This window comes from Lissotriton vulgaris, chromosome 2_1 (assembly GCF_964263255.1).
Source record: "Lissotriton vulgaris chromosome 2_1, aLisVul1.2, whole genome shotgun sequence".
In the NCBI taxonomy this organism is placed as follows: Eukaryota; Metazoa; Chordata; class Amphibia; order Caudata; family Salamandridae; genus Lissotriton; species Lissotriton vulgaris.
This window is the reverse complement of record NC_141687.1, coordinates 419955611-419969680: the sequence shown is the minus strand read 5'-3', so window position 1 is coordinate 419969680 and position 14070 is coordinate 419955611. Positions and strand designations below refer to the sequence as shown.

Sequence of the window (14070 nt, the reverse complement as noted above, 5' to 3'; positions counted from 1 at the left end):
CCAAAGGCCAACCAGTGAAATACAAATGCTGGGTCAGAGACACCAGAAATATCAACCCACGCATGCTATCCGCTGTCAGCTAACATCCTACCTCCCCCTTTTGATCTACAAAATGCTGTAGAGCCCTTATCTACCAACGACCCATCATCTCACTCCCCCATACTTCTGGGACAGAGCCCTCAAAGCCCCTCACCTAAACCGAAAAATAATGGTTCTTGGTCCATCTGTAAGACTACTGACAAATCTGATATCTTAAAACTACTATCCTCTCTGAAATACTTTGACCACCTTTGCTCTTTCACAATTGTATACTCCTATCCATTTACCTTTTTTGCTTCCTGATGTACTCTGGTAACCAAAAGGGTCATGTTTGCGCCATATAAAAATTTATAAATAAATATGAAAAACAGGGAGGCACTATAATTTTATTCTAAGCAAACTAGCCCAGGAAAAATGGCAATGGGCAATACCAAAAAGGATAATCCTGCAAACTGTCCACCTACCAGAGAAAGAAAATAAGGCAAGACTAAGCAGAGAAAAAGCAGCTCCCACAAATGGGAACTGAGACCGGAAGCACTGAAGATCATTGGGGACTGGGGCAATCCAACGATTGATCTGTTCGCAACAGCAGACAACAGAAAATGACAACTTTTTGCCTTCAAGTTTCAACAACACCAATCAGAGGGGAATGCCTTGTCACTGAAATGTTCCGGGAGATTTGCCTACGCCTTTCCACCAATTTGACTAATAAACAAGGTGCTAGAGAAAGCCAGACAGCCAGGGACAAACCGCTTCATGATAGCTCCACCTTCAGCTAGACAAACCTGGTATGCAAACCTACTAGAGATTACAAGGGGGCAAATGATCAAGAGCAAAGCGGAACAGAGCCTCCTCACAATGCAAGGGGGAGGTGTACAACCCACATCCAACAACACTCAATCTAGTGACCTGGTGCCCAAATACATAGAGTTCCGACATCTACAATTTCTACCTGGAACCATGGAAATACTAAAGGAGGCCAGGAAGCCTACCACAAGACAATGTTACGGAGCAAAGTGGAGGAGACGTATCCACTTGTGCACAAAGTACCAAGTAATGGAAGTAGGAACAAAACCGAAAACCTTACTAACATATCTGATTCTTCCTGTTGGATTGCGGACTAACCTATTCATCACCAATGGCACCTCTAGCAGCAATAGTAGCCTACACCAGGGGCATTTAATGTAACAGATTCTTCTCCTCACCAGTGGTTCATAAGATTCAAGCATGAAACTACGTTGCATTGCGACTGTTTTAACACATGGACTTCGTTTGACTTCGACTGAGACTGCACCAAGGAAGTTTCCTGCTGCTCCTAGTCTCGCTGTTATTTAAGTTCTCTTTGTGTCTGTGCTTCTGCCAGGTTCTTCAACAGGCCTCTGGCCATCAAGGACACCTGAAGAAGAGTGCGCAACATGCTGATTGGTCTGCTGCTCCTGTCGTCCTACAGACTTCACGAGGCTCGGCAACACAGGTGGGGGTTCTGCAACTCCCTCAAGGTCTAACCTTTCCCCTCTGCAATTTTGAGGCCCGTATCCCTCATCAGAAACCGCTTATACCAAACCCTTGTGCACCATGTCGACTTGCCGCTGCCAAGACATGTTGGCTCTGCACTTCAGAGAGCTTCGGGCTACAAGAAGCTCCAGCCTCTGTTCGCTCCAAGATCAGCGCCATCACTGCATCCTCTGCACTGTGGGCATTCTGCTTTGGTGAGCTGCTCGCGCCCTTCTTGTGACTCCTGTGCCTTTGGATCCTCCTGAGGGTCTTCTACTGCTTCAGTGGGCTCCCCTGCTAGCTCGAGGCCTGCTCTGACTCTTCTGCTGTCAGTGAGTCTATGGAGCTTTCTGGTCTCAACGTTTCTCCTTTTTTCTTCCACGCAAGTTGCGACTACCAAGGCTTGTTGGTGCTGCCTCCGGACACCCCTTAACCAACATCTGATTTGGGACAGCTTGTGCACGGCTTCGGGTCTGAGAACTGCTGGACCACAAGAGGATCTGGAGCACCCTGTGCCTAATAATCCGGAGGAATGCTATCACACTTACTTGTATTTCGTGTGCACTGAGGGACACAGGAACCCACCAGCACAAATGCACTCAATCTCCTGGAGCCCTGCTTGGGTTTAAGGAAGCAACTGAACCCATCTTGAAGTGTTTGCCCTTCTCTGTGAAGGGGATATTGATATCCTTGCCCTCAAAGAAACGTGGTTGGGAGATTCCTCCACCCCAGATATCTTGGCAGCACTACCTACAGAATTTGATGCGCTTTGGTATAATCGACCTGGGAATGCCAGAGGGGGGGGAGTGGCAATTATTTTAAAAAAAACCCTCATGGTGAGTCAAATTGTAGCAGAAAACTGTGATAGTGCAGAGCTTCTGGGTATAAAAATCTCCCTGAAATCAGCCTGCATGGTATTGCTAGTAGTGTACCGCCCCCCAAAAAACTCTCCTGATTTTTAATGATGGCTTCTTGAAGCTCCTAACTGATCTCAGATCAAGATATAAACATCTCTTGGTGGTTGGGGATTTTAACCATCACTGGGGAGAAGTTACCTAGAGCCCCTGTGGAGGGAGGGTTTGAATCTAACTTAGTTTCCCTGGATCTGAGACAATTGGTAACCGGCACCACGCATGTTAAGGGCCATACTCTTGACTTGACTTGATTTGGTCCTCCATTGCTCGAGCAAAGATTACGGATATCAGCCCTTGTGTCTGGTCGGATCATTCCCTGATCAAATGTTGGGTCCCAGGTGACTATTCTTTATCTCCGTCAGACCCTCTATGGAGGAAGGTCAGAGCATGGAAAAAAGTGGAGACTGATTCTCTAATCTCTATGCTTCTCTCGATCCCACCCCCCCATTATGGGTAAGGTTAATTTAGACCAAAAAACGGTAGCACTGACCTCTTGGCTTCTAGTCGCAATTGATGCACTGGCCCCCGGAACGGCCTAAGAGGATCAGAGCGAAAGGAAAAGGAGCCCCTTGGTTTGACGCAACCTTAAAGAAAGGAAAGCAAGCAAGCTCTGCGTCAAGCAGATAGGAGATGGAGATTGAATTACAACTTAGCGGATTGTGACACCTATAAGATCCTCTTGGCCAAATATAAGGCCGATATCCTATCCAGGAAGGCAGCCTTTTATGAGGACAGAATTGGCCAAGCGGGTAATAAGCAAAAAGATCTTCTAAATTCTGAAGGAGCTCACACAGACAGAGCGTAAAGCTTCATCTAATGACCGCCCGGACTGTGACACTTTTCAGAAAGTCCGGGATATTATCACGGACATCACTAGCACCACGACTGACCTCAGTGTACTAGACCCCCCCCTCCCCCCCCAGTCCTCTAGATCTGAGCAGAAACCTAAATAGCTTTCCCGGTTTCGACGAAATTAGTTTAACAGCAATAGCTCACCAGATCAAATCAGGTTTCAGAATGGACCCCTGTCCCCGAGGATATTTCAGATGGCTCTGCCGGGGCTGGAAAAACAGCTGGTGGCTCTATTAAATGAGTCACTAAATTCAGGTTATCTGCCAGTGAGTCTGAAAGAAGCTATGGTTACCCCCCTCCTGAAGAAAGCAGGGGCGGATACAAAGGCATTAAACTATAGGCCGGTCTCCCAACTTCCATTCCTGGCAACGATCTTGGAAAAGCAAGTTCTGAACACCCCAGCTAGCTACTTCGAAGATCACGCACTTCTCCACCCCAGGCAGGCAGGTTTTAGATCACAACATAGCACTGGGCTAGTATTGGCTGCTGTTGTGGACGATCTGAGAATCAGGGCGATAACAAACAGCCATGTGCCCTGATTCTCTTAGATCTGTCGGCGGCTTTCGACACAGTCAGCCATGCCATCTTGCTGAACCGTGTAGCAAAACTGGGAATAACAGGGCAAACTTTTAAATGGCTTAAATCCTTCCTCACAGGCCGGACTCAGAGAGTGCAAATGGAAGACCAACTATCCTCTGCTAGTGGTGTGACCCATGGCGTTCCTCAGGGATCGGCACTGTCCCCACTTTTATTTAACATCTATTTACAACCTTTAGTGGAGGAGTTAATGCATAGAAACTGTCAAATTTTTAACTATGCAGATGGCACACAACTGCTAGTTCAACTTGACAATACCAGTCAGGCACAGGACTCGGTGAAAAACCTTCTTAGGTTTACGGTTAATTGGATGGTAAACAACCTCCTGAAAGTTAACCCGGAAAAAACTGAGGTACTTATTATATCAAATAAAGAAAGTCCCTGGTGTGAGCTTTTCTGGCCTCCCGAACTCTGGAGGTACCAATCCCCTTGAAGAGCAGTAAAAAGCTTAGGCTTAAAAATTGACGCAGATCTGTCACTGGCTCCCCAAGTCCACGCGGTTGTAAGCTCATGTGTAGGTCTACTAAGGCAGCTGCAAAGACTTGTTCCCATTCTATCCACCTCGACTCTACAAACCATTGTGTCTGCCACAATCATCTCGGGGTTGGACTATGGAAATGCTCTTTATCTGGGGCTCCCTCGAAAGCTCCTGAAGAAATTGCAGGTGGTCCAGAATGATGCGGCCAGGCTGATTTTCTCACTACCACTGAGCACGAGCGACGCAATTCAAGTGCCTCTGCATAGCCCATAAAGCTATCTATGGGGAGGCTCACAAATATATCAAAGATCGTCTGAGGAAGTACGTGCCTGGCAGAACTTTGCGCTCTTCTGAAGCTTGCAAATTAACCCCTTTGATATTCCACCTTAAATCTAAGGGAGGGAGAGCTCTGTCGGTCCTTCTCCCTCAAATCTGGAACGAGCTTCCGGCATCTTTGCAAGGGGAGACAATACTGCTACCCTTTAGAAAGGTGTTAAAAACTTACCTGTTTAAAAAGTCGACATCCCCAACGTAAATAGCCAACTAAATGAGGGGCGCGTTACCGACAGCTATGTGTTGTGTTCATTTCTTTTGAAAAGCTCTTAGAGACCAGTGGTGATTTGCGTTATACAAAATTACAGTAACATAACATAACCCTCACCAGGACTTCCAGGGCAGCTGGGATGTCCACTGGGCGTCCCTTCCTGCTCTCTGGGAAGAAAGGCTCGGAGGAAAGGCCCATCAGCAGGGCTGAGATGCAGGAGCAGACCCGCGCCCTGGCAGTACCCGGTTGGAACCGCCAGAACACAAGGGGTCTATGGTACCCTATCCCTAGTAATCCCGAGGAAAAATACCCCCTTTCTTGTAATCCATGCTCACGGAGTGACAGAGGGGATCGCAAATGCATCCGACCTCCTGGAGCCTTGGCGGGCTTGTGGAAGCAAATGAGCCCACATCAGGACTTCCATGGCAGCCCGGCCATCTGGTAGTGCCATTGGAAAGCATTGCACACAACCATATGACCAAGGGGCCCAACACAACCAGATGGCCAGGCTCGAAGAATCGTCATCTGGTTGCGCTGTACCTCAATAAAAGGGCTTCTGCTTGTTCCTGGAGAGGACTGAGACTGTGCGTCCCATGTGTTCGGAGTACCAGCTGGGCCTCCGGCACGGAGCTGTGATGGGTACCCGGATGGAGCTCTGACATGCAGACGAAGTGGGGGGTGCCTTCCTGGGTTCCATGGACCCCATCCTGGGACCTTGGCTTTGTGGCAGGCTGGAGGACAGAACCTAGGATGGGAGCGCCTGCCCCGTGCCCCGGTTGGAGCTCCTGGGCCCAGCCGAGCAGGGCAGACCTCCTTGGTCCTGTGTACTCTGTCTGGGACAGTTTGCCACGAGGCATGTATGAGGACAGAGCCCAGGATGGGGGGAAAGGGAACTATACCAGGGTCCTCAGTGGCCCCGGTCACCGCTTCTAAACACAGCCAAGCAGGGGAAGACTCCCACGCCCTGGGTACTTGGCAGGGCGGCAGCCTGAGGATGGAATCCAGGCCCGGGAGAAGCCATGGGGCCTGGTCGAAGTTCTTGGTGCCGTTCAAAGCTCCTGGACCTAGTTGCACAGGGTGGCCGCCTTGGGAGTCCGTCCCAGGGGCTTAGCCATGCGTTGTGCCGAAGGACAAAGCCAGGATGTGGGACCCCCACTCCAGGGCCCACTTGTGCCCCGGTCAGAGCTTCTGAACACGTCCAAGCAGTGAAGCCGCCCTGGGCCTGATGGACCCCTGTCCTGATTCAAAAAGGGGGTGGTGATGAACAGAGTGTCTGAATTAAGCAGACCACTCTTACCCAGTCAAGAGATCAGGGCTTGATCCATCACCGTTATTTAGCTCACTGCATCACCTCAGTTCAGAACCTGGCTATATGCAAATTAGTCTGACCCAGTGCCTCATGGGAACAGGGCAGACCAAACTACCAAGCCAATTCTTCACCGGAAAGGAGACCAGCTTCCGGGGACCGGTTTCTGGCATTTCAGCCGTCGTCGGCCCGGCTTGCTTGAATCCTGGTGGTGCAGTGAGCAAGGGACTCATGTCTGAGTATACCCTGCCACACTTGTGGTGGCCAAAAACGATTCACAAAGGGGGTGGTGATGAACAGAGTGTCTGAATTAAGCAGACCACTCTTACCCAGTCAAGAGATCAGGGCTTGATCCATCACGGTTATTTAGCTCACTGCATCACCCCAGTTCAGAACCTGGCTATATGCAAATCAGTCTGACCCAGTGCCTCATGGGAACAGGGCAGACCAAACTACCAAGCCAATTCTTCACCGGAAAGGAGACAAGCTTCCGAGGACCGGTTTCTGTCCTGGGCTCTTGGCATGCCAGAGGAAGGAGCCCAGGGTGGGAGCACCAGACTGGGGTGAGTACCTGGATCAGACTGCACAGGGGAGGCCTTCCTGGGCCCACAGGAACTCATCCCAGGTGCTCTGCCACGAAGCAGGCCTGATGACGGCGATCAGGATAGGGGCCCCCACCCCAGGACCCGGTAAGGCCCCAGTCCTGGCCATCTGGTCGCAGGTTGAGAACCACCAGACCACAAGGGGTCTAGGGTACCCTGTCTGTAGTTCTACAGGGGAAAGCCACCTTTCTTTCTTGTAATACGTGCACACTGAGTCACAGAGGGGACCGAAGGTGCGCATGCTCGCAACCTCTTGGAGCCCTGTCTGGGCTCCAGAAAGCAAATGAGCTCTCATTCGGGCTTCCAGGGCAGCCCAGCCATCTGGTCGCCCCAGTGGAAAGCATGGTGTGCGATCAAATGGCCAGGCTCAGGGGACCCTGCAGCCCTAGTGCTGGGCCTCAGGCACGGGGCCTGGAAGAGGCTCAATACCCTGGGGCCACAGGTATTATTTCACACAGGTGAAGCGGGGGAGGCCTACCTGGGCCTGACGGAACCCCGTCCCAGGCCCTTGTCAGTGTGGCAGACGGGAGGATCGAACACTTGGGCCCGGTCGGAGCTCCTGAACCCAGCCACGCATGTGAAGGTTCCCTGGGCCTGGAAAAATGATAACACTTGTTCTACCATTTTTGTTTCCTTAGCTTATGGATCCTAGCTCAGCTAGCACCTAGGGAAACTTAGCCAACCTAATGCTATCCGGGGTGGGATGTCTTTCATGATTCTTACCATGTTTTGTTACCAAGAATCTCTTGCAAACCTCAAACTTTGAACATAAAAAATTCATGTTTGAGGCATATGAGCTGCAGATTATAAACTTTTGCATAGATCGCCATCTTGTGTTGGGCTTGGATGTTTGCACTTTGTTTTTGTCTTGGAAGAAGTCTATGTAGTCACGTGGTAGGTGACTCCTCCCTAGGACGATAGTGCGCATGGGCATCGACTCCATTCTTAGATTGGTTTTTTTTTTTCCGCCATTGTGTTCGGATGTGAATTGCTGCGCTCCGGGTCGATATCGGTTTCGAATCCCCCTTCGACTCGCAATCCCTCTCCACTCGCAATCCCTCTCCACTCAATGGTATCGTCTCGATCGTGTTTCCTTTTTCGACGCGCATCTTAAAAAAACTCCTCTACCTCAATCTTCGACGCGGGCCGTTGGGCTTCTCCGCGCTGACCACACCTGCAGTCAATGGAAAGGATTCCTTTAAAAAAATATACCTCATACAGACTTGCACGAGGTGTGCAATCTCTGCGTCTCCCCGGAGCACGAAGATAAAAACTGCAAGGCCTGTGTATTGAGGTAGAAAAAAACATCCGTGATCGTCGGGCTTGACGCCACAGAATGTCTTGCGGAAGCAGTTTGATTCCGGACATCTTTGAAGCAGACCCCGATCTCCAGCCGGAACAATTAGGTGATGAAGAACACGTCTCTGTCTCCGAGGCCAATGACTCCAACGCCGAATAGGAGATAGTCACCCCGGCTCAACGGTCCATGAGTACCGAAACACCCCTTCCGAAAAATGAACCGAAGGCTCCAGTAACACCCTCGTCCTTCGGCTCTGGTCGACACCGGCAACATGTTTCAGACACCCCATGCTCAGGCCCGGCTATGAAACCTAAATAAAAGCCTTCTGGCTCGAGCCAACCCCATTCCAGCGCCGGAAAGTCCTCCTCGGCACCGAAGCAACAACTCACACTTGCTCACGCCGAAGACAGACTCCATGCCGGAGCCCTCGGTATCGCAGCATAGCAAGCACAGACACTCAGAACTGAAGAAATCTTTGGAGCCGAAAAAGGCTTCTGACCCCAAAAAATGGTTGGAGCTGAAAAATGTTTTGTAGCAGCAAAAAACAAGCGTCTAAGACCCTACTTAAAGCCTCACTAACTCCCTCCAAAGAAGGTTCGGACCCAAAATCTTCGATACCGAACAAAGACATTTTGTCCACGTAGCCTGCACCGGATTTGGCATATCCAAAGCAAAAAACTCTATTGATCCAAACACGGTCAAACTAGTCACCAAGCCTCCAAAAAGAGGAAACTGGACTCTGCAGAACAACCTGCTATACCTCTCAAACAACCGAACATGGGCACTAACTCGTCCCCACCTTCTTCTCCCCCCTCCAGTTAATCTGCATCTATTGATTTCTCCACCACACTCCCCACAACCTTTATTTTGACCTCAACCAACAGATAGTGAGGATGTCACAGGTAGAGATATAGATCCACAATGTATGATGATTCACATAACATCCCATCTGACGTAGATACTCGGGGTGACTACAATACAGATCCCGACCAACATAATGAACCATATATCTATCTAAGCCATCAAGACCAAATGACAACACTGGGTTCGCGCAACTAATCAACAAATAATTGATTGATTGAACAGGGATGCCCAATACCACAGGATCCCCTTACATTGCGACCCTTTAGACGAAGATTTTTTGCTGGAAATCTGAGCGCCCTTGCAAAAATCAACAAGCACCCTGCCAATGTTAAAAGACTTGCTAAAACATGCCCCAGACGTTTTTAAGGACCAAGTCAGAACCAGGGTCCTCAATCCCAGGGTGGATAAAAATACAAGGCAACTCCCATTAACCCAATTTACATTAAAGGTCAGATTCCCTTGTGGTAACTAAGGCACGCAAGCATGCAAACTCAGAGTACAGGCGACATCCCCCTTCTGATAAAGAATCCAAATTAATTGACGCATCCGGGAAACTTATTTAACCATACAAGAACCATTTTTACAAATCCATCATAACAAAGTGGTTCTTAGGACTAACCCTAAATTTGTACCCAAAGTCGTATCTGCCTTCCATCTCAACCAATCCTTTAGAAAGACCAAACAACTCTTTGTGTCACTGTCAATGCGCACTATGGTCCTAGGGAGGAGTCACCTACCTCGTGACTACAAAGACTTCTTCCTATACAAAAACAAAGTGCAAACATCCGAGCCCAACACTAGATGGCGATCTATGCAAAAGTATACAAATCTGCCGCTGTACATGCCAAGAACGGATGCATACTGGTAAGTAGCATTTTCCTTTCCTCACATTTCTGTGATGGAAAGTTCTGAAGTCTGCAGGGAGCCACAGACTCCTTCTACCGGGCATTGCCCCGGGTCTCCCGATACAAATGACAGGGGAAGTCTTCCCCTGCTCCTGAGGCTGAAGAAAAAACAAGCATTTGCAATGCGTAAATGTGAGACCTATTGCAAGTTTAAACTATTGGCATTTTAAATGACAATGCCTTTTATTTATGTTTTAAAAACTAAAACCGAAATAAAAGGCATTGTTATTTGCAATGTTAATAGCTCAAACACACGTACATGCAAGACCTATTGCAAGTTTAAACTATTGGCATTTTAAATGATAATGCCTTTTATTTATGTTTTAAAAACTAAAACCGAAATAAAAGGCATTGTTATTTGCAATGTTAATAGCTCAAACACACGTACATGCAAGACCTATTGTATTGCAAATGCTTGTTGGATTTATTTTTAACAAGAAAATCCTCATCTAATCTTATTTCTCAAAACTTCATTGGATGGTGATGGGATCTTTCAAAATCGGGATGTCTAGATCAGATCAAAGAAAAGCCTTGAGTGATCAGCGTGATGCCATCTCCTCCATTTTGATGGTGGATAGTGGATGCTACATAACCTTTCCATTAGTCTTCATGTGGGAGACCATGAGGGAGTAAGTGCAAGTTACTCACTGTAGTGACTAACTCAGCTGCCGTGTGATATATAGCCCCTGTGTTGGTGCTGTTCCCTGCTTGTTCTTCCTCTACAGTAGGAACCGAAGAAAAGGAAGAAATACTCCAATGCGGGTTCCCAGGTTAACAAAGGAACTGAGCACAACAAAAAGACCCAAGGCCTTCTACTGTCTCCTTCTTGCCTTCAAAAGCAGGGAAGCCAAAAGAAGTTCCCTGCTGCACCTAGACAGGCATGCGTACAGGCCCCACCCTTGTCCACCGCCACACACACAGTACAGGTACGCCTCTGAAACACATGGAGGTGAAAGGTTATGGTGGTGGAAAGATGGCAGAACCTTTTAACCAGGGAAGGCTGGTGCGCAGTGAATGAGACTGGTAAAGAGCTGCACTTCACTAGAAGCATCAGTGACCTCATCGCCGGTCCCACAAAGTATGGCCAACAAAGAAATCAGGTACTCTGTCAAAGAGAGGGGGGGAACTTTAGGTGTCCCCCAGCCCCAAAGCCATTCAGTGGGGTCTGAAGCCAGTTAACGTAGAGGGTCCTTAAGGGGCACACACGAATGTCCTGCTCACTGAGGGGAAATCAAAACCTACAGTGACTTCACATGAGATGAGCTTGGACCAGCGGCGCTTATTCTCCAGAGCCACACAGGTGCTCCAGAGCTGTGCAGGGGGCATGGCAGGAGTATTCGTGCCTCACGAGACAACTTAAAGAGGGACGATGGAAGGGGATAGAAGCGGGGCCAGACACAGGAGGACAAGGGGGAGGATAGGAGAAGTATCAGTGTGCAGGGGAGACAGAAGGGCTGTGATAGAGAAGGGCGCAGAGAAGAGGGTGTTTTGATGCACAATAAGAAAAGGGGCCCGGACAAATAGGAAAAGATGATGGAGGCAGGAGGAATTAGAGAGACGAAGGAGAGACATCTAGAGTACAGGTAGAAGCTACAGAGGGGTTGGACCTGGGTCTTGGAGCAAGAGAAGGAAAATGCAAGAACAGAAGAGAATGAGAGAAAGCGAGAGTGACAGAATGGCAGAGGAGACTCAGTGAGTGAGTGCTGGGTGTTGAGAAGAGACACAAGGAGGATGCGAGTCAGATTAAAGAGGAGGAAGAGAAGTGAGGGAGTAGTGCATGAGCGAGAAAGCACAGGCAAAGAAGTCGGTGCGTGAGAAAGGTAGGAGTGCACAAGGAAGAATGAGACAAAATTATTATCTTAAAGGGAGGCAGAGTCTAGGGGCAGAGAGAAGAGACACACTCATTTCATAGGAATGTAGGGAAGGGGAGCAGGGGTTTATTGGGAGAGAGAAGACACAGAGGTGGCATGGGGATACTAAAGAGCAGGCAGCTGAAGGAGACCGGAGGATGAATGGGTGAGTGAGGAGAGAGAGACTGAAGGAGAATAGCGCAGAGACCCAGCCCGCGTCCCTATCTCCGTGCCTGTGAAGGGATTTCACATCCCTCTGGTAACACCGCTGTGTGAACAGGTGGCCCTCGCGCCTCTGGGGTTCTCACGCTACCAGGTAAGGAGAGCTGGGTGCACGTGCGCGAGCGTCAGCTCCGTAGAGGCAGGGTATCCAGCGATGAAAAGAAGTGATTAAATTAAGCGCACAGAAGCCAGTGATTCCCGGCACCGTCTTTGGTGTTACCTGATTATAGCAAACAAAGACCGAGCATCTACCGGTGAAAATTAATATGGTTAAATATAGCGCATTGGGGCTTTGATCCAATTGATTTAATGTGACCTAACATTACAGCAGCTGGCTTCTCAAGGCGCTTAGAAGAATGTGGTCTTATGGAGCGCACAGATTTCAAAGGTTAAAAGCAGTGAAAATCATGCAAGGTAATATCGCATACAGAGGTGAAGGCTTTCAGGCACTGAACTGAAGGTTATCATGTAGCGCAAAGAGGCCGGTACCGTGAGGCTTTTAAAGGGAGCTTATCTTAGAGAACACAGAGCGTACATGTGCACATTGCCTGTGAGGCACTGAAAGGGAGCTGATCTTAGAGAGCACAGAGCGTACACGTGCACATCGCATGTCCGGGCTCGTGTACATCTTCTGTCCCCCTCCGGAAGCTAAATCGACAACCATAGATGTCGTCAAAGCATGCAGCGCATGCAGAGCATCATTAGGCGAGACCTAAAAATGAAATCCCTCTGCTGTAAATAGCAGAGGGAATTCCTGGGTGTGTGCAGAGGATGTACCTGTTAAGTCCTCTGCACACAGCCCTCATGGCGACGGACACAACCGTTGCGTCCTTGGCACAGAAAGGGTTAAAGTGATAAATCTTAGTGGTACAGGGAGCGTGAAAGAGAAGGCTGTAGGATGTCGTTTTGTTTGTTTGTTGTTCTTAAAAAGTGGGTTGTGGTTCTAAAATGTTTAAAACCACGCATGTAGTGAGCTTTTGCCCCGGTGGGTTGGATAACAGAATTGTTCCTTAGCTGCAGGCTGATGGTTTAAGCAGAAAATATTTTTCTCTGTTACAGGTTTATGCAATGACTCGGTTATCCACCTGATAGAACTATTCTCTTACAAGTGGTCACCTGGTTCAGTAATTCTGCTAATTATAATGGGTGCATGCCTCTTAAGCAGTAATTGAGAGCATGGGATGTGAATTGATGATGAACTTTTGTTGTAGACTTAGTATGTCATGTACTTTCAGAGCTAAGTAACTTGAAATGAAGTACTTGCACATAAGTTTTAATTCCTTTTTGCTTTTATTATTCTATTTTAGGCCTGTGAAAAAGTTGGCATGCAGATCCCTCGTTTCTGTTACCATGAACGTTTGTCTGTTGCTGGAAACTGTCGGATGTGCCTTGTGGAAATTGAGAAAGCTCCCAAGGTAATTTGCGCATAGCAGATAAAGTTCATCTGCTGCTAATTTGCAGTTGTTTTATGTGGATGTAAGAACTTTTTGATTACTTATTTTAAATAATGGCATTCCTTTAACAGCTTCAATCGGGCTCTACGATCAAAGACTCGGCATGGGTTCTGCACTTGCAATGGTACTCCTAACAAAAAAATAAATTGTGACTCTTAGCCTAGGTATCAATATGTCTCTAGAAAAAGATGCATGTGTAATATCTACGATAGGCAGTCACTCAAGAAGTCAGCTGCTTTCAATGTAAAGAGAAAAGCCACATTTTCAGTATGTTTTTGGCATTCAAAGGGATTTTCTTTTTTCCATTTTCAATCATTTTTGGAATAGAGTCTTTGCATGGTATGGACATTGCTGCTGATGACCAGAATGTTGAGCAATGGCGAGAACGGTGAGACTCTGATTATTGGGATGATCTACAATTACATCTTTTAGATTTTTGGACCATTCTGGATAGAGAACCATTGAAATACAATTTTAAAATGGCCTTTTTTACTTGCTGACAATAAGGGCATGAATCGTACAGACAAGGGACCTGGTCGAAGTATCCAACACTAGACCGTTTTATAGTAACCGCATTCTGAATCAGCCTCTGCTTTTGACAGAATGACAGTGCTGCTTAAGTTGTACATCAGTGCTGAACTCCTGTCTG

The 14070-nt window shown here is 48.0% G+C and overlaps 1 protein-coding gene across 2 annotated transcripts in view; it reads left to right on the top strand.

Moving 5' to 3' along the window:
* Nucleotides 1–14070, top strand: part of NDUFS1 (NADH:ubiquinone oxidoreductase core subunit S1) — a 657173-nt gene that overhangs the window by 81723 nt on the left and 561380 nt on the right. For both annotated transcript variants that reach the window (XM_086955308.1, XM_086955309.1), the window contains exon 4: nt 13275–13382. In XM_086955308.1, the coding sequence (XP_086811434.1) occupies nt 13275–13382 (108 nt within the window). The remainder of the gene's footprint in view (nt 1–13274; nt 13383–14070) is intronic.